This window comes from Xiphophorus hellerii, chromosome 19 (genome assembly GCF_003331165.1).
Source record: "Xiphophorus hellerii strain 12219 chromosome 19, Xiphophorus_hellerii-4.1, whole genome shotgun sequence".
NCBI classification, from domain to species: Eukaryota; Metazoa; Chordata; class Actinopteri; order Cyprinodontiformes; family Poeciliidae; genus Xiphophorus; species Xiphophorus hellerii.
The window spans coordinates 23,479,816-23,505,775 of NC_045690.1; the positions used below are offsets into that span (position 1 = coordinate 23,479,816).

At 39.1% G+C, this 25,960-nt stretch overlaps 2 protein-coding genes and 1 long non-coding RNA gene across 4 annotated transcripts; 1 reads left to right on the forward strand and 2 right to left on the reverse strand.

Moving 5' to 3' along the window:
• Nucleotides 1-2,391: 2,391 nt before the first annotated feature.
• On the reverse strand, nt 2,392-3,362 carry LOC116709310 (uncharacterized). Of its 2 annotated transcripts, none has more exons than XR_004336843.1 (4): nt 3,249-3,362; nt 3,029-3,146; nt 2,732-2,796; nt 2,392-2,624 (listed from the first exon to the last, which is right to left on the reverse strand). It is a non-coding gene; the product is annotated as an uncharacterized LOC116709310 (long non-coding RNA). The 2 variants fall into 2 exon arrangements; XR_004336844.1 differs by having other exon boundaries at nt 2,728-2,796.
• A 9,027-nt stretch (nt 3,363-12,389) lies between these two features.
• LOC116709259 (MAP/microtubule affinity-regulating kinase 3-like) lies at nt 12,390-18,756 on the reverse strand. The gene is made up of 3 exons (XM_032547673.1): nt 18,748-18,756; nt 17,000-17,067; nt 12,390-12,780 (listed from the first exon to the last, which is right to left on the reverse strand). Exons 1-3 carry the CDS (start codon nt 18,754-18,756, stop codon nt 12,435-12,437), a joined length of 423 nt encoding a protein of 140 aa, XP_032403564.1. The 3' UTR covers nt 12,390-12,434.
• A 67-nt stretch (nt 18,757-18,823) lies between these two features.
• On the forward strand, nt 18,824-24,933 carry LOC116709260 (MAP/microtubule affinity-regulating kinase 3-like). The gene is made up of 3 exons (XM_032547674.1): nt 18,824-18,830; nt 20,279-20,438; nt 24,562-24,933. The coding sequence occupies exons 1-3, from the start codon at nt 18,824-18,826 to the stop codon at nt 24,905-24,907; spliced, it is 513 nt and encodes a 170-aa protein (XP_032403565.1). The 3' UTR covers nt 24,908-24,933.
• Nucleotides 24,934-25,960: the final 1,027 nt, after the last annotated feature.

Here is a 25,960-nt window from a genome sequence, read left to right on the forward strand (position 1 = left end):
AGAAAAAAAAGGCAAAGGGGGATTCATGTATTAGGATTAATATACATCAGTGGGCAATTCCATTAATATTTCAGCCAGGGATTCATACGGTTCAATACATTTCAAGGATTTCAAATATAACTGGAATTCAGATAAGAAGATGTTAAAAACTGGGGATGATCTCAGCACTCTTTGTTTATGAATAAAGAATTTTGCCAAACAAAATATTAAGTTACAACAGAGTACTCATACCTTATATGGAAATGTGACTATTTCATTCCGGAAATGAAGGGGGCGCTAGTGACACTATTTCCTGTACCGACCGTGTTATAATAATTATACTAATAATAACGTATTTTATTTGCCAACGCCTTTTAAAACACCCAAGAAGACTTTCAACATTAAAAATACAAATTAAATAGTAAAGAAATGGCTACAAAACGTGATATGTCACGTTGTATGTCTGTCACGTGGTAAGTCACTTTTTTATTTTCAAATCTTTATTAAATCTTTATTTAAAATTATATTAGTAACAAACAATCTAGAATAAGCAACAATAAGGAAACATTATGGAGATGTATTTATCTATCCTTACACCCAATCTATCTCAAACAAAAGTAATAAAACATGACATTAAGAGCACATTTATCCATCCATTAATTATCATGAATTATCCCTATAGTTGGGTCATGAGGGCTGCTGACCCTGGACATATCGCCTGTCCATATTAGTTGAAAATGGTCTCAAAACAACAACATTGTTGGTTTTTACCACATGGGATAGTTTATCGTCTGACAATACATTCAAAGTGTTTAATCAGTTTTTGTTTTGTTGTGTTTTTTCTTCAGGCGGTGCTGCATCTGTGGGTCATGATTGTTCTTCTAACTTACACACCGGAAATGCACGGCAGCCCTGACGGAAGATAGAAGGCAACCGGAAATTCCTAGATTTTTCTGTGGCCTGCAACGTAAGGAAGCTGCTGGAAAATGGGCCCTGGGACCTGACTCTCCCTGTTTTGCACACACAATGCTACGAACTGAAGGCATTTGCTCGCTTTTCTTGTTGGTTTCTTGGGCTGATGGCCGAGAGCTGCAGTGAGTTTTAACATGAATACAGAGTGGTTATACTGTGTTGGTTTTGTTCTCCACGTTAAACTTTCCTTCCGCTGTACTCTTAAGAGATTGTATGCAACCCTATGTAAAAACAAAGGATTTTAATAAATATGCAAGAGGAGAAAACGTTGCGTTATTTCTTGGTGGTCCCTAAATTCACCCAAACCAATCGTTCTGGTTGCAGTGCTTTTGCAAAAGCATTCAGTCATTTTCACATTTTGTCTTGCAACAATCGCAAACTTTTTTTTTTTTTTGCATTTTACTGGAATTTTATGTAACAGATAAATGCAAAGCAGCACTTAAAATGTGAAGTGGACGTATGAAAATGTCAGCGTTTCAAATGGTTGGGAAACAAATACATCATCATCATCAAATGTTAACTGTTAGGTTCATCGTTTAGGAAAACTGGAGAAAATAAGACTAAAATCAAAAAGATTCATGTTCTGCATGGCTTTATGGCTTTTCTTTTTGTTTCATAACTCGGCATGGTGACTTAAAGGTTTGTAGCTTCTGTCTTGGTTCTTTGTTGACCACTGTGTAGCGGTCAACAAAGAACCAGACTTAATCATTTTATGATTAAGTCTGGTTGTTTTTTGTTTTGTTTTTTTTCATATTTCTCAGTCGTTGCAAAAATATTTCAGCCAAACTCTTATTGTAATAGATTATTTTGCCGGTAATGTCCGTCTCATGTCTTCATGCCGGGCAGCTGGACGGTGTTGCTGGTGAAAGCCGTCCTGACTGGCGCCGTCTCTCTCTGCTCACTCCTCCTGTTTGTCACTCTGGTTCACAGCAACTGAAGAAGCAGCAGGCCGTAAAAATAAACCTTCCACAGTCTCGGCTCAAACTGGAGGAAAGGTTTTCATAAGTCAGAGTCAGAGCTGTGAAGCTTCAAAGGCGATCGGTGTTGGCTACTTGGAGTTGACCGACTTGATCCACCAACTGGTTCAGCTTCCAGTTCTTCCAGTTTGTTTCATTGGTTATGAGTCCATGAGGAAAAAGAGCGTTCTCTGGGTAACATTTCTACCCAACCCTTCAGTGAATCAGTTGAAGCTAAGGGTCGAAGGTCAACATCTGGAAACTTCTTCAGTGTGACTGGCTTGTGTTTGTTTTTAAGATGTGAATTTTGTATTTATGTAACTACAAATGAATTCACACTAAAAAAAACATTTCTTTTAAACCTGTTCTCCAGTTTGTGCTTTGATCAGTTATGAAGTTCTATTAAAAATGTGGGCGTTCCTTTAATATATAACGTTTCCAAAAATGATTATGGTTCAAATAAAAAGACTCCAGAAATAACAGATTGAAAGAAGAACATTTTATTCAACTCAAGAGTTACAGCACTGATGAATTTTGTGTTATGGAGCATTAATAATGAAAACAATAACAAATAGAAAACAAATCTGCCTTCTAACTATTTATTCTGACGTTTTGTTTTGGCTCTTGAATAATCAGAATCTCGTCTCCAGCCAGGCACCAGAAACCTCGCTGTCCGCTTCTCGAGTCATTGATGTTTTAATGGACAGGAGAGTCGAGCTGAGGAAACAGAAGAACAAATCTGAGAAACGCAGAGTCCAACGCACGTCATTAAATGCTGAAACTTTTCTGAGATGTCTCAGCAGCTTCAGTTTCTGCTCACCTACCTGTTACATCCAGAGTAATGGTGCCAGGTGAGGTCCATCTCCCCAGCGGTCAGTCTGCCTCAAACCTGTCACAACGGGGGGGAATTTAATGAGAATTGTTTACTGCACTGTATGTATAAAAGTGTTTTAGCGTTGCTCACTGTAAATAAACTTTTTGCACGTTAAAATTTGTTTATTTTTTTGCTTATATGATCTAACAGGAAGGAAAACCAAGGTTTCAATTCTTGAATAATTAAGAAAATAATCTCAACTATAGAATGGCTGAAAAGTTAAGGTTGTAAAAAATGTATTTAGTACCAGCAGATGGTGTGTAAACCTGGGGCCACTGGATCGTCTGCCTTTTTTGGCAGGCAGAGTATTTTCGTTTTAGTCCTCAGTCCTCTCTGTCTTCTCTCGCCTGATTGGTCCAGTGATGCTGGCGAATCATCACATGATCAGACACACATTCCTTAATCTCTGTCTAAATCACGGATTATTGGAAGAGACTTTCTGATCAAAGTCATCATCATGTCCTCACCTTTCCCACAAGCTGTTACAACCAGTAGATCAGCAGGTGGAGCAGGTCTTCTTCTGCTTTAATTGTTGGTCAACTCCAGTCATCACATGAGTTCACAGAGAAATTAAATAAAGAGAGAAGATAAAGTTAAGGAGGAAAATATGCATGAACAGCAGACAGCTTCTAACTTTCAGCTCAGCTCTCTGCAGCTATATTTGAAATGATTAGTCATGTTGCGTAGATATAAAAGTTCTTACTTTTTTTGTCAACTGGGTTCTCTTATCTTCCTCCACCTGACTGGTGGTGCTGAAGGTGGAGGATTACAGGCGGAGGAGATCCAACCTGGGACGATCAGACATTATTGATCTGCAGAATCTGAATCTAACAGATGACTGAATCAGACGTTCTGATCAAGTCATAATCATGACCTCACCATTTATAAAATCTACTAGAACCAGTAAATCAGCAGGTCCTCTGCTCTATTCCTGATCCTCCTTCCATCAACACAAAGCTCTGCTGTTATGAAAAGACTCAGTAAAAAAACACAAACACACAAAACAAAAATGTCAGTGAGGAGAAAGTACAGCAGGAAATAGGAAATAGATTTGAATATTGACCTCGACGTTCTGTGTGTTGAACATTTTTTGTTGTGTAAAAGTAAATGTTCTTACTTTTTTTGTCAACTGGGTTCTCTTATCTTCCTCCACCTGACTGGTGGTGTTGAAGGTGGAGGATTACAGGCGGCGCTGGTCTTCTGCTTTAATTGTTGGTCAACTCATGTCATGTGACATGAGTTGATGTAGAAATGAAATCCAGAGAAAAGACAACAGGGTTAACAAATAGAATATAGGTGGACAGAAGGAAGAACAATTTTGAAATTTGAGCTCAATTTCATCCATATTTAAAATAAAAATAAGTTTTCTTACTTTTTTTGTCAACTGGGTTCTCTTATCTTCCTCCACCTGACTGGTGGTGCTGAAGGTGGAGGATTACAGGCGGAGGAGATCCAACCTGGGATGATCAGAGAATCAGAAATCTGAGAAGTCTGAACTTGGGTCGGGTATTTTTTTAATATCTATTCTTCTTTTGTGATTTTTCTGTGTTGTAACACATGAACATGCTATTGGCCATATAAACAATTTGTTTCATGAGATTAATAGTTTATCTACATAAAACTTTACTCCACATGCTCTCCATTTCCTTTCCTCTGATCCTGTTCTCTAGTGTCTCTCTGAATAAAAGCTCATAATTAAATCCTTCAATCATAAATTATGTCTATGTTCTCCTTTGTCTTCTAATTTCTTATTGTCCTGATGCTTTAATTTGGTTTCTGATACAACGTATTGTCAGGCAAGCATTCCTTACTTAATGTAAATTTTAACTCTATGTGGTTGAGCACTTTGTAAATTACTAATAACTTCTATTTCTATTTTTATTTAGTAAAGCCTATGTTCCCCACCACCAGCAGGAGGCAAGCAGTATCATGTGAATGTGGAAAAACTTACAAGCAGTGTGAAAAACAAGGGGTCCAGAAGGACAGGAACCACATGGACGACGACGAAAGGATCCAGCGATGAGCAGCTAAAACCTGAAAGATTAAAACCTTGGAGAGTGGATTAGTGGAGGAACAGAATAGAATAATTTACTATATCGGAGAGCACCGCGTGGGGAAGAACCGCTATTTCACCCTGAAACATGGGGAAGATGAGAGGAAGACACAAAGATGAAGAAAACTCCGGTGCAAGGCGCTACCTAAGGCTTCCTGAGTCCTGCCAGAATCCTCAACATCTAAAATGCTACATCTAGCAGCGGGATAAAGAAAAGCCCCGGTGCAAGGCGCTACCTAAGGCTTCCACAGGCTTGCTAGAAACCCATTGGCTTTAATAAAACAAAAAAAAAACAAAACAGAGAAATGATGATATGTCCTAATGTGATCTCCCACATAGGTCCTCAGTTTTTACGGATCCCAATCTAATCAGAGTCACTTGAAACGTAGCGAGGTCTAAACCACACGTGTCTGGAACTCACTCTTGCTGTAGTTCCACCAGATGTTGAAGGTGTCGGTTCCTCTTCTATGTCCTTTTCAGTCTCCATCTGGAAACGGAAGTGAGGGGATGACAAAGTTGGATTTTCACGGTGTGTTGATGGTGAAGGACTGAAAACGCGGGGTGACAAAACCGGATCTTCACAGTGCGTCGATGGTGAGGGACTGACGTCAGGGGATGAGAGAAAAAGATCCTCTTGCATCGTCCCTCGTGAGGGACTGAGGACAGGGGATGACAAAACAGGAAGTTTATGCGCCATTCTATACGAGGGACTGAGGACGGGGGATGACAGACCAGGATCCCCACTCGACGTCCTTGGTGAGGGACTGAGGATAGGGGATAACAAAACAGGAAGTTTATGCGCCATTCTATACGAGGGACTGAGGACGGGGGATGACAGACCAGGATCCCCACACGACGTCCTTGGTGAGGGACTGAGGATAGGGGATAACAAAACAGGAAGTTTATGCGCCATTCTATACGAGGGACTGAGGACGGGGGATGACAGACCAGGATCCCCACACGACGTCCTTGGTGAGGGACTGAGGATAGGGGATGACAGACCAGGATCCCCACACGCTGTCCTTGGTGAGGGATTGAGGACAGGGGATAACAGAATAGGATCTTCATGGTCTGTCTTTCGGTATGGAATGAACAGAGGGGTTGACGGAATGGGCTCGTCCTCCCATTCTTTACCATATCTCCATGCCATCCTTCTGCCGATACTTTGAAGGACCTCGTCCCAAATGGGATCTTCATTATACTACTGTGCCGTCTTGGCTGGGAGCTCCTCTTCAGCAACAGTGTCTCTAGTCCTCTTGGCTGGGGGCTCCTCTTCAGCAACACTGTCCCTGGTCCTCTTGGAGGGGAGCACATCTTCAGTTTCATTCTCCCTGACCCTCTTGGCAGAGGGCTCCTGTCTAGTATCATCACTATTCCTGGTCCTCTTGGCTGGGAGTTTCACTTCAGTAACACTGTCCCTGGTCTTCTTGGCAGGGAGCTCCTTTTCAGCAAGAGTGTCCTTACTCCTCTTGGCTGGGGGCTCCTCTTTAGCAACAGTGTCCCTGGTCCTCTTTCCTGGGGGCTGCTCTTCAGCATCACTGTCCTTTGTCCTCTTTCCGTTTATGCCAGTCACAGATGTCGCATGAGTCACGTCCTCTTTCGAACCTACCCGATCGCTAGGCTTGGATGGTGTGTCATCCTCCTTCGCATCAACCACCTTCTTTGGAATTCTAATGGCGCGGCAAAAAGTCACTAAATTTCTCCAACCTGCCAGAGGTTGTGGCGAGGCACTGATAGGAATGGAGTCCTCTGGACGCAAAATGGGCTCTTCCGGTTTGTCAAAGCTGGAAGGAAGCACTGTACCAGAACTAAGCTTTAATGGTGGGTTGTCCTCCTTCGCAGCATCCACCTTCTGTGTAATGCTCCTGGCGCGGCCAGAAGTCAAAGAAGCCCCGTCCTCTTCCAAACCTACCTGATGGTGTTGCGAGGTACCAATAGGTCTGGAGTTCTCTGGACGCAAAATGGGCTCTTCCGGTTTGTCAAAGCTGGAAGGAAGCACTGTACCAAAACTAAGCTTTAATGGTGGGTTGTCCTCCTTCGCAGCATCCACCTTCTGTGTAATGCTCCTGGCGCGGCCAGAAGTCAAAGAAGCCCCGTCCTCTTCCAAACCTACCTGATGGTGTTGCGAGGTACCAATAGGTCTGGAGTTCTCTGGACGCAAAATGGGCTCTTCCTGTTTGTCAAGTCCAGACGTGAATTCAAGTGAAGTACAAGGAGCCGTGTCTTCTTCAGGCTTCTCAGCTACCCCAATGTCTTTTATGTATTTGAAATTTGGGGGAAGAATCTCAAGAATCTCAGAGCGCAGCGACGCAGCACTGCCACGGTCCACAGCGGAGCTCAGCTGATCAAGCTTCGACTTGAGATGTTTCAATGACTGTTCAAGCACTCCTATGCCCCACAGGAATTTAATGTTTGGTGCAAGGACCTGGACAATCCGAAGTCTGGAATAAAAGTCATCCTGGTCTTCATTATTAGCCTCGTCTTCACTGGAGCTGGTAGTACAGTCGTTACCTACCTCGTCTTCACTGGAGCTGGTAGTAGAGCTACTGCTGGAGCTAGTAGTAGAGCTACCACTGGAGCTAGTAGTAGAGCTACCACTGGAGCTGATAGTACAGGCATTACCTACCTCATCTTCACTGGAGCTGGTAGTAGAGCTACCGCTGGAGCTGATAGCACTGCTACCACTGGAGCTGGTAGCACAGTCCACAGACTGCGGAGGTGAACTACACCTCAACCCCTCTCCGTAGTCTTCAGAAACCATGTCGGTTTCATTTGACCACAACTTACCGTGTTCCTTACCATTGTCTGGAAGTCCCTCCAACTTTGGGGATCCATCTGCTGGAAGCGCCATGGTCTGAGCTGCAAAGGAAAAAACAAAGCAAAACAAGCTATAATTCAGGATCTAGACCTTCACAAAAGTCCAAAGCAATGTTTTGAGGGAACTAAAATACCAACAATACAATAACCCAGGTTTGTGAATGTGTTTGTTTTTCTTGAATATATTTAATTAACAATATTATTGCTATGCCATTGTATTTGATTATACAATAAAGACGGGAATTAAGAGATAAAACAAATATAGCTTATCTTTAGTCACAAAAAAACAGCAAAAAATACAATTTTACATAAAAACCAGAACACACTCTAAAACTCAATGATCAAACATGTATGGAGCATCGCCACTCAGACAAACAAACTTGCAGCTTCATCTTGGTACCAATCAATCATTAAAGACAACAAATCAAATTTAGACTTATTGGCAATTCATCCCTCACCATAAACTATTAAACATTTGGAAACATAAATTAAAGAGCTATACACTGTGTTTAGAATGTCTTAATAGCTACTGAAACACCTGTAATCTTAGACTGTGCCATAAGTGTGAATGAAATAAGACTGCAACAAGTTACTCAGTTTACCTTTATATAACAACCCATCCTCACAAATCTTTGATGCTCAGGTACATTTGATCATTCTTAACAATAGCCAGGGATGAGATATGTGATCCATTCATAATTATTACACTTAAATCATTGCTTACACAACTTTAATACTTTAAAAGTATCAAAGTTTAGAAATATATGTTTCCAATTGCATTTGTAAATTACCAAAATGTTAATTCTAGTTAATCAAACTAAATTCCTTTGAGCTCCACAATTTTTCACAATCACAAAGACAGCAAGTCTGACACCTCATCAGTACTACCTTCATACTCCCACATATAGCCAACAGCAGAAATGTAAACCTGTAAAATTAATTAAGTTTAAAGACTGGGGATCTAAATAAACAGGCCGACATAAGTGGCCTTTCCTCCGTTTCCAGGGGCTCCCTCCTACAAAAATAAAACTGTTTATTTGGTTAAGAAATCCATATCCAGTGTTAAAATTGCCATTATATTTTGTCTGGAGATAAGCCAGACAAAATCATTAAAATAATAATCTGCATCCCTTATGTGTGCATGATGCCTCAAAGTCTTATTATCTATACACGATTCATTGCCTACTAATGTTCTATCATTAACAAACACAAACACACACTTATAATGCTTATTACTGGGGCAACAGTGGTAGGAGTTTGCCCTGCAATGGTCCGCCTCTGTCGTTGTGTCCTTGAGCAAGACACTTCTCCCACCTTTAGCTGGAGTTTATTGCTGGCACGATATAACATCTGTGGCTACAATCCATTAGCTTAATATCATCAGTGTGTGAACGTGTGCATGAATGGAAATTTTATGTAAAGCGTCTTCGAGTGTCCTAATAAACCGCTAGTCTGATGTGATTACCATGGAAACCAAGTATGTTTGTCAGGGCATTTTTCAAAAAATAACGGTCAAAACCTAATGTTAAATATTTAACTTATTTCACTTAGCGTATCCATGGAAACTGAGTGTTTATCATGGCATTTTTCAAAAAATAACGGTCAAAACCCATGCTAATTTTCCAGAAATTTAACGTTAATTTAACTGGTTTGACTATAATTAAGTAAAATACATATATTCATTAAATCACTACACCACAGTTTAACATTCCTGACATTTCCAGCGAAATTCAGTTCAGAAAAAACCTCATTAGTTAAGAACGATCTATGCTAGCAAAGAATGCTACTAGTCTTTTTTTTCTACAGCAGTCAGTATTTCTTTAAAACACACACACACACAAAATAAACTAAACAAGTCACTAATGTCTTAGTAATAACTTGCTTTCGTTTATTAAAAAATAAAAGAGCATTTTTAACCTTCCAGCTGGTCACCCTGTTGGTGCTTCTCCTGGCCAGGAACCGTCTTTCGCAGGTTTCTTATCCACGGGCTTCTTCAGCAAGTGCGTATTTCAGCAAGCGCTTCTTTAACAAGTTTTGCACAGCAGACTTTTCAACAAGCTCAAACCTTCCGAGGCTGTAAAGGCTCCTTCAGGCGTCTCTCTCAAAAGTCCCGTCGCAAAGGGGAAAGAACTCAGAAGGTCAGCGTCATTTATAGGCTTGAGGACGCTAACGTCGTTTCCATGACATTCATTGACGAACGCACGCACTGGTGCGTCAGAGAAATCGGACTACAAATAATGCAGGTAATGCAAGTATCGCGTTGTCTTGTTCATCACTTCGTATGCTGCCACCTACTGGCCAACCAGTCTAAGTTCACAATGACATTTTTAAAACTTACACGACTGATGTGACATTATATTTCTGCTTTCATTATTAACTATGTCAGTTTCGGACCTTCAAATGGGGAAAACTTCTCTCTGTCGTAAAGCATGGTTTGGAAGAAAAATTCAAAATTCAATTCAAAAATACTTTATTGATCCAAAACAGGGGTCACCAACACGGTGCCCATGGGAACCCGGTTGCTAACGTAGTCAGTCGAGAACGGCGGTGACGTCAAAATGCTAAGAGATATATTAATAGTAGGAAGGAGGCTCTGTGGGAGGAGCAAAGCGCTCCCAACAGGAGCAAAGCGCTGTTGGGAACAAAAGCCCAACAAGACTGTTGGGCTTTTGTTCCCTTTTGTGGGTTTTTTTTTCTGTTCTCCCTGTTGGTCTGTGGCTCCTCCCTTCATCCACCAGATGGCACCAGAGGCTGTTTTCCTGGAAGGGCGGCACAGGTGGCTCAAGCGCACCTGTGTTTTATTATCCAATCATCCTGAGGCTTAAGAGGAGCGGACGGTCTGCACTTCTTCGCCTGAGTGTTAGCCAGTAATGGTACTCTGAGAACCTCCTGAGTGTGATCTCTGAGCTTTATCCGAGAAGAACTCTTTGTAATAATCACTCTTGTTGCTTCCCTGTTCTCAGGTTTTTCCTCGTGACGCCGTGTGTTCTCCTTGAGAACAAAACAAAACAAAACATGAGAAGACCTCGTTCTGGATTTCTGTCTTGTCAGTACAATTAGACTGAATCAAGTTTGAAAAATGACGGTACCAAACTAAAAACATATGATTATGAAAATAACATTGATCCAGACAGTAATGTATTACATGCAACTAACAATTGTAAATATTATACAAATAAACAGCTTTGGACTCTGATATTGTTTTCACTTATTCATTTTTAATTGTTGAAGTCTTCATACAAAGGTTGACAATATTAGTGAATATTTGAAATTATTTATGTCACTTTCAAGTAATAACATTATCTGTGACCTTGTTAAATGACTAATCTTTAGATTTCGAGTTGGAGGGGTATAATCTCTTTCATACAAATGGAGTGAAGAACAAAGGTGGGGGTGTTGCTGTATGTTAGTTGTTCCTTGAGATGTGAAAAATTAAATGTATGTTATTTGCTTTGGATGACATGATGGAAAGTTACTGTTGAAACTGAGATGGAGAAAAATAAGTAACATTGTAGCTTGTATAATTAATGCCAGGCTCTGTTAGAAATAGATGTGAAAATCTCCTGAATGGATTAAATGATAGGAAAACTTGGTTAATATGTGGAGATTTCAATATTGATTTATTAAAACAAGGACAACACAAAATGACTTACAGATTTTGCAGATGCCATGTTCAGTAGAAGTTTATATCCAGTGATTTCTCAACCAGCCAGAATTACTAGCACTAGTGCAACTGTGGTAATTTTGTAACAAAATTGGAAAGGTTATGTGCAGTGGGATCCTAATAAGTGATATAAGTGATCATTCGCCTATATTTATGGTTCATCATAGTGAAGTAAAAAAAAAAAACTTTTAACTTTACTGTTAAAAGTTTACTGCATGTTATGTCTAACATGACATCAAGCATGTCAAACCGGAGTGGGGTTTATGTGAAGGATGTGAATGTGGCATATGAAACATTCTTGTAGATTTATAAATCATTATATGACAAAAATTGCCCAATTTTAGCATCTTGCAAAAATAAAAATATAAATGTAAAACCCTGGATGATCACAAGTTTGTTAAAATCCTGCAAGAAGCAAAATAAGTTATATAAAGATTTTGTGGCGCAGTTGGTAGAATTGTTGCCTTGCAGCAAGAGGAAAAGTTCGATTCCCGGCCCGGCGTCTTTCTGCATGGAGTTTGCATGTTCTCCATGTGCATGCGTGGGTTCTGGCGAACCTGTCCAGGGTGAACCCGCCTCTCGCCTGGAACGTTAGCTGGACAAAGGCACCAGCACCTCCTGACCCCAGTAGGGACAAGGGTGTAAGAAGATGGATGGATGGCGATTTTGTCAAATTTCCAACTAAACCTAGGGAAATGAAATACAAGGAATACAAAAACAAACTGACAATATTAATAAGAAAAGTTAAGAAAGATTACTATAACTTATAGCAGTGAAAGAGAAGAAAAATATTGGCCAAAGCAGGACTCTTATATATAACAAACTATGCATGTCATGAACAGCAATGTTCTGGTTTTTTTCATTTTAAGTGGGGGAAATCACTTATATTGAAAGCAAACTATTGGAAGTTGCTGCTGTAATCTGATTCTTTTAATAAGCCATGTAACTTTCTATGATCCCAGATATATAACAGGTGTAATACTGGTGTGTGGCCGGGGTGCGCACACCTGATGTTGCACAGACATTCTTTTGTTTTGAGTCTGTCATTGTACAGCTTCAATACCTCTGAATATAGATTTGATTTAGATTTTTTTTTACTTATCTTTTAAGTCCTTTTGTTCATAGTTTTAAGTCGTTGGCTATTTTGGAAGCAATGTTCTTGAAAGCGATGGACGACCCGGATATCCTTTTGAAGCGGACGCTGTTCAGGGAGAGACGGGGGAGCTTGCAGACCTCCATCTCCCACTGGACCAGGTTCTCGGCCCGCCCGTCGCCATGGACGCAGAGGAGCAGGAAACTCTCTTGCTGTTCGTAGTCGCAGTTGTTGGCGTCGAGCACCTTGCGGATCTCCCTCATGATGTCGCAGGGCTCCATGGAGCTGGTGGTTCTCATATTCCAAGTGAATCTGAGGGAGCGGGGCTTACCGTCTTTAATTTCCCCTTTCTGATCCCCAGGTACATGGCGACTGTGGGGAGAAAGACACGGAGGAGAGATTGGCTTAGATTGGCTTAGAATAAATTAAAATCCTGCTGGGATTGTTTGCAACAAATCTTTCACAGAAGTGACTTTTTGTTTTTTTTAGGGGCGGAGGTGAATGAAACCATAAAGTCTAATAAAGCTGAAGTTTTTCTTACTGTGACCTGAGCCGCTCTGAGCTCAGTTTATCTTTATGTCACATTTAGGTTGCAGCACAAAGCTGTGGAGCCTTTAACTAGACAAAATGGAGTCAACAGTCATTACAGCTTTTTTTATTTTTTGCTTGTGAAACCAACTTTTCTTTTATTCCAGTTTAATAAAAGAAACTGAAGTTAAAAGAAGTTGAAGATAAATCTTGTTTTAATAATAATAAAAAACAGTTGTAAATAATCTATTACCATATTTACTCTCTCGTTACTTTTACTACATTTTGTCTGTGACTTCCAAACTGAGAAAGGGGAAGTAAAAGAAAGTAAAACAGACTGAAGCCATCTCTGAAAAACCCAGAATATCACTGCAACATTAAGATTTGATTCACTGTACATAAATAAATTTTAAAAAAGTTCTTTAACTGTCGATAAGATGTTTGAAATATAAACTAGTGATGGGTCCGGTAACACCGATGCGTCGGCGCATGTGTCAAGCTCATAGACCAAAATCAGCGTCGGTGCGCGTATTGTTTTCAGCAAGTCACGTGACCGATACAGGAACTGTTTCCAAATGACACTGGTGCGCCAAACTGTTTATATATGGAAGCCAATCTGTCAACGGGATGAATTTGCCAAAATAATTCTTGATCTTTTACGGTACAGCGTCAACTATGGAGCCTCAAGGCAAACGAAAGGTTTGGTAGTATGGGGCCATTTTAATCTTACGTCAGAAAATAAGGTATTGGTTCTCACTTCGTAGTTGTTTCATCCGGTTCTTTTCAGTTTCTACTCGATCTATCTGAATCCAAATTCAGCTGAAACCGACTCTTACTTTACTTTCATATTATGTTCTGCAGGTTAAGTTTTGCATGTTTCTCCTTTGAAATTATACATTTCATAATTTTATTCTTAAATTACCCTCCATAAATAAAAATCTTTAGGCAGAAAAAAGGGAAATAAAGACAATCCCGCTATAAATAAATACAAAAAAGACATTTCCAGCAAAACACATCCATAAAGATCTGCGTACAAAATATAAAAGAAAAAATGTAAGTTATGTGAACAATATACAGTGTCACTAAAATCTGTTTTATTTAAATAAATTCACCTCCTCAATGCTGAGGCATAGGGCATCAGAATGAAGTCACAGATACACCTGGATAAACTCAGGTATACAGCCAGTCTACAAATTACTCAGCTGCTTTTTATCAATTATTTCATATAAATGTATTGTTTACTTCATTTTTTCTACAGCAGGAGAAGTTGTGTCAAAAAAACGGAACAGACTAAATTTCAAAATTTTAGAAAAACTTTTTTTTTTTTTTTTAAATGAAAATTTGTGGGAAAAAACAACAACAAAAAAAACCCCCAGTCCACAAGCATCCTCATTCCAAACACGATCGCTTTCATTTTCATCACTTGGTTCATGTTCACATTACTTATTGACTGTATCGAAGAATATCAAATATATTTTGATTTTAACTGAAGATATGACATCATACAATATACGATGAAATTAAATGACTTAAATCTTATTGTATAGACTAGGCCATCAAATCAGTCTGTGAACTGCGTTGCCTGTAGGGATTTTTAATGTCCAGCAGGTGTCAGTATTCAGTGACGCAGTATTGACGCGGTATCAATACAGTTTTGCTTTGGGTCAAAACGATACATGACGCCTCATTTACCCATCACTAACATAAACATCTTCATACCTGACAATTGGAGATTAAAAACTTATTTCTGATAGGAAATGACAACAGCATCTCAAAAGATAATGTAAGAATTTCAAAGTAACTAAACTATTTATAACATTCCTGAATAATCAATAAAAAAAATATTGACTGACTTTAAAGCAGTCAAACTTTTTTAAATCTATTTTTATTTCTGATTAGCTCTTTCCATGTTTCCTCATGTAGCAGAAGCTCCACGTCTTCTTACTAATTTATAAGATCAAAGGGATTCCTTCAAAACATGTATTTTACATAACAGTATAAAATCTTTTTGTAACTCCAGTATTCTAATGTATATTAGTTTTATTTGAAATAAATCTATTTTGTTTGTCTTTTGTGTCATTTTGATTTGAAACCCCAGTAATTATTGGCTTAACATTTAAATCTATTTATTTAGTAAATAACACAAAGAAATTCTGGTCGTTTCTTCTTCTCTGGCTTTACAAACCAGAGAAGAAACAAGCAAAAAAAAAAAAACAACATTTCTACTTTTCATATCCATTTTTCTTTTAAATGACCAAAATTTGACATTTTAAAATAGTTTTTACTAAAAACCTCCACCGCTTTCTGGGTTTTTCATAGATCATGTAAAGGAATATTTTTGGAGAATCTCAACAGAAATCGGAGACATTTCAGCAGAATTAAAGCAGACTTTGAATCTTCAGCTAGCATGCAGCGTTAGCAGAGCGGCACGTCACACAGCCATGCAACCGCAGCAACAAAGCTGCAACAACACACTGCTGCAACTCCTACACACTCAGGGCAAAGCAGCGCGGGCCTGACGCTACATGGGAAGCGGTGTGTGTGTGTGTGTGTGTGTGTGTGTGTGTGGGTGTGTGTGTGTGTGTGTGTGTGTGGGTGTGTGTGTGTGTGTGTGTGTTGGGGGGCAGCAGGTATAAGCTCACCTTGAGCCCTCAAGTCTCCCGTTTCTCTCAAACTCGGTTGAGACTCTGAGGCGCCGTGAGAAGATTCACACGGGGAGTCAGAGGAGAAGAAAACAACAAAACAGATTGTGGATTGTGCACAACACAAATCATTTCTCATCAATTTCAGTGAATGGAAGAGAAAAGAAAAGAGAAATAAAGTGTGTGACGGAATACGTTAGCGACGGTGTGAGCCACCACCAACACGTCACTGCTCAGTGACGTGAGCAGTGAGCTCACTGCTCACGTCACTGAGCAGATGAAGCGGCCGGGTTTGCAGTCAGCGTTTGCTGCCTCAAGTTAACGTTAGCTTCCAAGTCTCAGTTTCTTACAATGTAATGTTATTTAATTGCATTTCACAAATTACTTCAGGAGCATAACGAGGTGCAAAGCGTTTGCTAGCATGAGCTATTTTCACAAAACCCTTCAAAGGTGAACGTTGAACGTGTTTGGAGATTTGAGGACATGAGCTAATTCAAGCGACACCGGTTTCCTTGACCGGTGGTTCCGTTTGGCAAGCAAAATAGCCGCTACAAACTCAGCCCCTACCTTCTCCGAAGCTTGACTTTTTGGTTCAAACTAGCTTCAACCAGTCTGCATTTATACGTCAAATAAATGCTGCTTTAAATCCCGCTGGAAGTGACAGCTACTGCGTTCATGGGCAACGCACGTGGTGTTGTTTTCACCGGAAGTGACGTGAAAAGGCCCGGATGATGATGACCCGGCGACGAAAGACCCCGGATGTAGTCAGTCGAGAACGGCGGTGACGTCAAAATGCTAAGAGATATATTAATAGTAGCGCCATTCTATAGCGGGCTGCACAGTGGCTCAGTCCGTAAGGTTGTTGCCTTGCAGTCGGAAGGTTGTGGGTTCGCTTCCCAGCCTTTCTGCATGGAGTTTGCATGTTCTCCCTGTGCATGCGTGGGTTTCCTCCGGGTACTCCGGTTTCCTCCCACATTCCAAAAACATGACAACAAGGTAAGAGTTCATTGGTCACTGCAAATTATCCCTAGGTGTGAGTGTGTTCCCCTTAGATAGAAATGGATGAATGGAAAATAAAATTTTTTTTAATGATTTATGTTAATCGCCATATAGAGACGTAATAAATTCAGATGCTTTGACTCGCCAGTAAGCGCTTTGCTCTCCTCCCACAGAGCCTCCTTCCCACTTTTTTTGCCAGGTGACTGTTGAGGAGTTTGTCCATGGACAAACAGCAAATAGGAGCTTTGTTGGGGGTTTTCTACGGCAAAATTAATAACAACGAATCAAAAGTTATTCACTTCTTTTTGCTTCATTTGAAAAATATGCACAATTTGATGAATCGTTTTTTTCCCATTGTGAAACCAACTTTTTTTTAGCTAAGGCTAGGCTAACAGACATTAAGGGTGTGAGAAGCTTCTTACCACAAGAAGGATCGATCAGCGATTAGTGCGTCGTTAAGCGCATCATTCGAGAGCGCATTAGTACGCGGCTGGCGTGCAGCGCCAGCAAACAGCGAGGTGTGAACCGGAAGGAAAACATGATGTCTACCAGGTGAGGGAGGGCCCTTTATATACAGACAGCGCAACAACCAATTAAATTCAGGCACTTGTGTGGCGCCTTCAGAGCCCACAGGGCATACTGCCACACAAGTATGCTGCCACCTACTGGCCAACCAGTCTAAGTTCACAATGACATTTTTCACACTTTCACTGCTGGTGTGACATTATATTTCTGCTTTCAGTTTCGGACCTTCAAATGGGGAAAATGTTTCCTTATTGTTGCTTGTTCTAGATTGTTTGTTACTAATATAATTTTAAATAAAGATTTAATAAAGATTTGGAAATAAAAAAGTGACTTACCACGTGACAGACATACCACGTGACATATCACGTTTTGTAGCCATTTCTTTACTATTTAATTTGTATTTTTAATGTTGAAAGTCTTCATGTGTGTTTTAAAAGGCGTTGGCAAATAAAATACGTTATTATTAGTATAATTATTATAACACGATCGGTACAGGAAATAGTGTCACTAGCGCCCCCTTCATTTCCGGAATGAAATAGTCACATTTCCATATAAGGTATGAGACTGACAGTGGTCCGTCCCCGCCCCTTTCTGTTTGCTGCAGCGAGGTTTTTTTTTGTTTGTTTGTTTTTTTAAATTGAGAGCGTACGTTTCCGGTTTAAAAGCTGGATTTAATCTTTTTTTTTATATATATTAAACAAACAGTATACAAAGACTCGTTGAGGTATACGAACATTGCAACATAGGTAGAAAAAATAAACAAAAAACAAGGGGCTAAGTATAAAGACAAGCACATAAACAGTAAGGCAAATGAATAACAATAGAGCAAGATTTTAAAACAAAAGAAAAGTAGAGATACTGGCAGTTACTTTTTTGGCAGAAATAGATTTCAAATGTTTCAATGAGGTGTAATACAATTTAAATTGGTTAAGAAAAAAATCAAAACAAGGTGTAGAACCTCTCCATTTACAGCAGTGTATATGATATTTAACAAGCAAGAAGACAATATTTACCATGTCAGATATTTGACTATCAAGGCCATCAACATAGTATAATATGTGGGTGATGGTTATCTCTGGGATGTCTTCAGTTTTAAGGGACAACCAGTTTTTAATGTCTCTCCATAGTTTAAAAGAAAAAGGACAGGAAAAAAAGAGATGATTAAGGGATTCTTCTGGACATTCACAAAAGGCACAACAGGTTGAATCAAATTTAAATCTTTTGTGCAAAAATTCAGCCACTGGGTAAAAATTGTGAGAGATTTTGAAGTGAGTTTCTTTAACCTTTGGTGAAATCGGCCATTTTACATACTTGGAGAACGCCTTCTTTATAATAGACAGATTGGTTGTTGTCAAGATACTATTGTTGTAATCATTAAATCATTTAGATTTGAAGGCAGTCACAAGCATAACATTATTGCACTTTCTATCAGTCACACTATATTCTCCAATTTTCAATTTGGGTAAAGATGAAATAACATTTGAATATCTTAAGGTGTTTTGGATGAGATGGATCAGAGCTACAATAGCTTTGCATACTTTTAGATATTCATTACAAGTACAGTTCAGATCAAATTTGTTGGTAAAATCTCTATGATCTAACAAAACACCATTACTATCCATTAAGTCAGTTACAAATAAAATACCTTTTTCATACCAGTCAGTTTTAAAAATAGATTTTCTATTTATTAATATTGATCTGTTATTCCACACAACGGATCCATGTGGGGTAAAATTGTGGGTAAATATCATTTTCCAAAAACGTAAAAACTTGCTTGTGAAAATTAGACAGTGCAATATTAATCTTGGTTAATTCAAAATCACATTTAAGCAAGAAATCCAAGCCACCGAGCTTATTAAATATAGATTTAGGGATATGAAACCACATCGAGTTGGAATGAGACAAATAGGTTTTCAGCCAATTTATTCTAAATGAACCAATCAGAGCCTCAAAATCCAAAGCTCTAATTCCTCCTTTATCATAATCTTTAATAAGATGAAATCGTCTTAAATAGTGAGTTTTATTCCTCCAGATAAATTGAAAGATTATTGAATTGGCTTTCTTAATATTCTTGTCAGAGATAAAAGCAGAATGGCATGGATAAATTAACTTAGACACTCCTTCAGCTTTGGACAGAAGAGTTCGTCCAAAAATAGTCAGATCTCTAGTTAACCAAAGACTCAAGGATCTCTTCATGCCATCCAAGCAACTTCCAATGTTTTCCTCCTCTCTTCTAATAGTATTTTTTGAAATCAGTATTCCCAGATATTTAACTTCAGACTTAACTGTAATGGAAGCAATAGACGTCTCAGAGCTGGAATGGATCGCAGAAGTTCACATTTATCAATATTGACAGACCAGATGCGCCGGAAAACATTAAAATAGATTTTAGCGCAATGTCTACCATAGTTTTGTCTCTTAGAAAAATTGTTGTATCATCCGCAAATTGACTTATCTTGAATTCCTTATCAAAAATTTTGATACCGTGCAAATTAGAATTGTTCATAATTAGTAAGGTAAGCATTTGATATGTTAATATAAATAATTTAGGTGAAATTGGGCAGCCCTGCCTGATTCCTGTTGACATAGAGAAACTTGGGGTCAAACTCGTTCCCAGGGAAACTCAGCTACTTATATCAGTATAAAATAAACTAATTATATTACAAAATTTTTCCCCAAAGCCTAAATATTTCAATGTTTTTATTATAAAGCAGTGTTCCAGTGAGTCAAAAGCCTTAAAGAAATCCAGGAATAAAATAAAACTGTCACTATCAAAAAAGCTACGATAATCAATCATATCAAAAATCAGTCTAGTGTGATGATGGATATTTCTTCCCTTTAAAAACGCTGATTGGCATTCATTAATAATCGTTCCTAATCCACTGTTTAAGCGATTGGCATAAACAAGAGCTAGAATTTTATAATCTGTACATAAAAGAGTGATGGGTCTCCAATTGTTTAGTGATAAAGGATCTTTGTTGGCTTTGGGGATCAGAGTAATCAGACCTCGTTTCATGGTGGGAGAGAGACTATTGTTTGAAATGCATTCCAGCAGGGCCTCAAATAATAGTTTTTATAAATCTTTCCAAAAGAAAGTATAAAATTCAGTGATTAACCCATCGAGGCCTGGAGATTTACTCTTTGCCATTTGTTGTATTGCTACGTCCTTGCTGCAGCGAGGTGTACTTGGGTGTACTTGCCCTCACCTGGTAGACATCATGTTTTCCTTCCGGTTCACATCTCGCTGTTTGCTGGCGCTGCACACCAGCCGCGTACTAATGCGCTCTCGAATGATGCGCTTAACGACGCACTAATCGCTGATCGATCCTTCTTGTGGTAAGAAGCTTCTCACACCCTTAATGTCTGTTAGCCTAGCCTTAGCTAAAAAAAAGTTGGTTTCACAATGGAAAAAAAACGATTCATCAAATTGTGCATATTTTTCAAATGAAGCAAAAAGAAGTGAATAACTTTTGATTCGTTGTTATTAATTTTGCGGTAGAAAACCCCCCAACAAAGCTCCTATTTGCTGTTTGTCCATGGACAAACTCCTCAACAGTCACCTGGCAAAAAAAGTGGGAAGGAGGCTCTGTGGGAGGAGAGCAAAGCGCTTACTGGCGAGTCAAAGCATCTGAATTTATTACGTCTCTATATGGCGATTAACATAAATCATTAAAAAAAAATTTATTTCCATTCATCCATTTCTATCTAAGGGGAACACACTCACACCTAGGGATAATTTGGAGTGACCAATGAACTCTTACCTTGTTGTCATGTTTTTGGAATGTGGGAGGAAACCGGAGTACCCGGAGGAAACCCACGCATGCACAGGGAGAACATGCAAACTCCTACAGTAGTTCTGGGAAGCGAACCCACAACCTTCCGACTGTAAGGCAACAACCTTACGGACTGAGCCACTGTGCAGCCCGCTATAGAATGGCGCTACTATTAATATATCTCTTAGCATTTTGACGTCACCGCCGTTCTCGACTGACTACATCCGGGGTCTTTCGTCGCCGGGTGATCATCATCCGGGCCTTTTCACGTCACTTCCGGTGAAAACAACACCACGTGCGTTGCCCATGAACGCAGTAGCTGTCACTTCCAGCGGGATTTAAAGCAGCATTTATTTGACGTATAAATGCAGACTGGTTGAAGCTAGTTTGAACCAAAAAGTCAAGCTTCGGAGAAGGTAGGGGCTGAGTTTGTAGCGGCTATTTTGCTTGCCAAACGGAACCACCGGTCAAGGAAACCGGTGTCGCTTGAATTAGCTCATGTCCTCAAATCTCCAAACACGTTCAACGTTCACCTTTGAAGGGTTTTGTGAAAATAGCTCATGCTAGCAAACGCTTTGCACCTCGTTATGCTCCTGAAGTAATTTGTGAAATGCAATTAAATAACATTACATTGTAAGAAACTGAGACTTGGAAGCTAACGTTAACTTGAGGCAGCAAACGCTGACTGCAAACCCGGCCGCTTCATCTGCTCAGTGACGTGAGCAGTGAGCTCACTGCTCACGTCACTGAGCAGTGACGTGTTGGTGGTGGCTCACACCGTCGCTAACGTATTCCGTCACACACTTTATTTCTCTTTTCTTTTCTCTTCCATTCACTGAAATTGATGAGAAATGATTTGTGTTGTGCACAATCCACAATCTGTTTTGTTGTTTTCTTCTCCTCTGACTCCCCGTGTGAATCTTCTCACGGCGCCTCAGAGTCTCAACCGAGTTTGAGAGAAACGGGAGACTTGAGGGCTCAAGGTGAGCTTATACCTGCTGCCCCCCAACACACACACACACACACACACACACACACACCGCTTCCCATGTAGCGTCAGGCCCGCGCTGCTTTGCCCTGAGTGTGTAGGAGTTGCAGCAGTGTGTTGTTGCAGCTTTGTTGCTGCGGTTGCATGGCTGTGTGACGTGCCGCTCTGCTAACGCTGCATGCTAGCTGAAGATTCAAAGTCTGCTTTAATTCTGCTGAAATGTCTCCGATTTCTGTTGAGATTCTCCAAAAATATTCCTTTACATGATCTATGAAAAACCCAGAAAGCGGTGGAGGTTTTTAGTAAAAACTATTTTAAAATGTCAAATTTTGGTCATTTAAAAGAAAAATGGATATGAAAAGTAGAAATGTTGTTTTTTTTTTTTTGCTTGTTTCTTCTCTGGTTTGTAAAGCCAGAGAAGAAGAAACGACCAGAATTTCTTTGTGTTATTTACTAAATAAATAGATTTAAATGTTAAGTCAATAATTACTGGGGTTTCAAATCAAAATGACACAAAAGACAAACAAAATAGATTTATTTCAAATAAAACTAATATGCATTAGAATACTGGAGTTACAAAAAGATTTTATACTGTTATGTAAAATACATGTTTTGAAGGAATCCCTTTGATCTTATAAATTAGTAAGAAGACGTGGAGCTTCTGCTACATGAGGAAACATGGAAAGAGCTAATCAGAAATAAAAATAGATTTAAAAAGTTTGACTGCTTTAAAGTCAGTCAATATTTTTTTATTGATTATTGAGGAATGTTATAAGTAGTTTAGTTACTTTAAAATTGTCATTTCCTCTCAGAAATAAGTTTTTAATCTCCAATTGTCAGGTATGAAGATGTTTATGTTAGTGATGGGTAAATGAGGCGTCATGTATCATTTTGACCCAAAGCAAAACTGTATTGATACCGCGTCAATACTGTGTCACTGAATACTGACACCTGCTGGACATTAAAAATCCCTGCAGGCAACGCAGTTCACAGACTGATTTGATGACCTAGTCTATACAATAAGATTTAAGTCATTTAATTTCATCGTATATTATATATTGTATGATGTCATATCTTCAGTTAAAATCAAAATATATTTGATATTCTTCGATACAGTCAATAAGTAATGTGAACATGAACCAAGTGATGAAAATGAAAGCGATCGTGTTTGGAATGAGGATGCTTGTGGACTGGGGGTTTTTTTGTTGGTGTTTTTTCCCACAAATTTTCATTTAAAAAAAAAAAAAAAAGTTTTTCTAAAATTTAGAAATTTAGTCTGTTCCGTTTTTTTGACACAACTTCTCTTGCTGTAGAAAAAATGAAGTAAACAATACATTTATATGAAATAATTGATAAAAAGCAGCTGAGTAATTTGTAGACTGGCTGTATACCTGAGTTTATCCAGGTGTATCTGTGACTTCATTCTGATGCCCTATGCCTCAGCATTGAGGAGGTGAATTTATTTAAATAAAACAGATTTTAGTGACACTGTATATTGTTCACATAACTTACATTTTGTCTTTTAAATTTTGTACGCAGATCTTTATGGATGTGTTTTGCTGGAAATGTCTTTTTTGTATTTATTTATAGCGGGATTGTCTTTATTTCCCTTTTTTCTGCCTAAAGATTTTTATTTATGGAGGGTAATTTAAGAATAAAATTATGAAATGTATAATTTCAAAGGAGAAACATGCAAAACTTAACCTGCAGAACATAATATGAAAGTAAACTAAGAGTCGGTTTCAGCTGAATTTGGATTCAGATAGATCGAGTAGAAAGTGAAAAGAACCGGATGAAACAACTACGAAGTGAGAACCAATACCTTATTTTCTGACGTAAGATGAAAATGGCCCCATACTACCAAACCTTTCGTTTGCCTTGAGGCTCCATAGTTGACGCTGTACCGTAAAAGATCAAGAATTATTTTGGCAAATGCATCCCGTTGACAGATTGGCTTCCATATATAAACAGTTTGGCGCACCAGTGTCATTTGGAAACAGTTCCTGTATCGGTCACGTGACTTGCTGAAAACGATACGCGCACCGACGCTGATTTTGGTCTATGAGCTTGACACATGCGCCGACGCATCGGTGTTACCGGACCCATCGCTAGTTTATGTTTCAAACATCTTATCGACAGTTAAAGAACTTTTTTAAAATTTATTTATGTACAGTGAATCAAATCTTAATGTTGCAGTGATATTCTGGGTTTTTCAGAGATGGCTTCAGTCTGTTTTACTTTCTTTTACTTCCCCTTTCTCAGTTTGGAAGTCACAGACAAAATGTAGTAAAAGTAACGAGAGAGTAAATATGGTAATAGATTATTTACAACTGTTTTTTATTATTATTAAAACAAGATTTAACTTTACCGTTAAACTGGAATAAAAGAAAAGTTGGTTTCACAAGCAAAAAATAAAAAAAGCTGTAATGACTGTTGACTCCATTTTGTCTAGTTAAAGGCTCCACAGCTTTGTGCTGCAACCTAAATGTGACATAAAGATAAACTGAGCTCAGAGCGGCTCAGGTCACAGTAAGAAAAACTTCAGCTTTATTAGACTTTATAGTTTCATTCACTGCCGCCCCTAAAAGAAACAAAAAGTCACTTCTGTGAAAGATTTGTTGCAAACAATCCCAGCAGGATTTTAATTTCTTCTTAGCCAATCTAAGCCAAGCTCTCCTCCGTGTCTTTCTCCCCACAGTCGCCATGTACCTGGGGATCAGAAAGGGGAAATTAAAGACGGTAAGCCCCGCTCCCTCAGATTCACTTGGAATATGAGAACCACCAGCTCCATGGAGCCCTGCGACATCATGAGGGAGATCCGCAAGGTGCTCGACGCCAACAACTGCGACTACGAACAGCAAGAGAGTTTCCTGCTCCTCTGCGTCCATGGCGACGGGCGGGCCGAGAACCTGGTCCAGTGGGAGATGGAGGTCTGCAAGCTCCCCCGTCTCTCCCTGAACGGCGTCCGCTTCAAAAGGATATCCGGGTCGTCCATCGCTTTCAAGAACATTGCTTCCAAAATAGCCAACGACTTAAAACTATGAACAAAAGGACTTAAAAGATAAGTAAATAAAAATCTAAATCAAATCTGTATTCAGAGGTATTTAAGCTGTACAATGACAGACTCAAAACAAAAGAATGTCTGAGCAACATCAGGTGTGTGCACCCCGGCCACACACCAGTATTACACCTGTTATATATCTGGGATCATAGAAAGTTACATGGCTTATTAAAAGAATCAGATTACAGCAGCAACTTCCAATAGTTTGCTTTCAATATAAGTGATTTCCCCCACTTAAAATGAAAAAAACCAGAACATTGCTGTTCATGACATGCATAGTTTGTTATATATAAGAGTCCTGCTTTGGCCAATATTTTTCTTCTCTTTCACTGCTATAAGTTATAGTAATCTTTCTTAACTTTTCTTATTAATATTGTCAGTTTGTTTTTGTATTCCTTGTATTTCATTTCCCTAGGTTTAGTTGGAAATTTGACAAAATCTCCATCCATCCATCTTCTTACACCCTTGTCCCTACTGGGGTCAGGAGGTGCTGGTGCCTTTGTCCAGCTAACGTTCCAGGCGAGAGGCGGGTTCACCCTGGACAGGTTTGCCAGAACCCACGCATGCACATGGAGAACATGCAAACTCCATGCAGAAAGACCCCGGGCCGGGAATCGAACTTTTCTTCTTGCTGCAAGGCAACAATTTCTACCAACTGCGCCACAAAATCTTTATATAACTTATTTTGCTTCTTGCAGGATTTTAACAATCTTGTGATCATCCAGGGTTTTACATTTATATTTTTATTTTTGCAAGATGCTAAAATTGGGCAATTCTTGTCATATAATGATTTATAAATCTATAAGAATGTTTCATATGTCACATTCACATCCTTCACATAAACCCCACTCCGGTTTGACATGCTTGATGTCATGTTAGACATAACATGCAGTAAACTTTTAACAGTAAAGTTAAAAGTTTTTTTTACTTCACTGTGAGGAACCATAAATATAGGCGAATGATCACTTATATCACTTATTAGGACCCCACTGCACATAACCTTTCCAATTTTGTTGTTAAAAAATTACCACAGTTG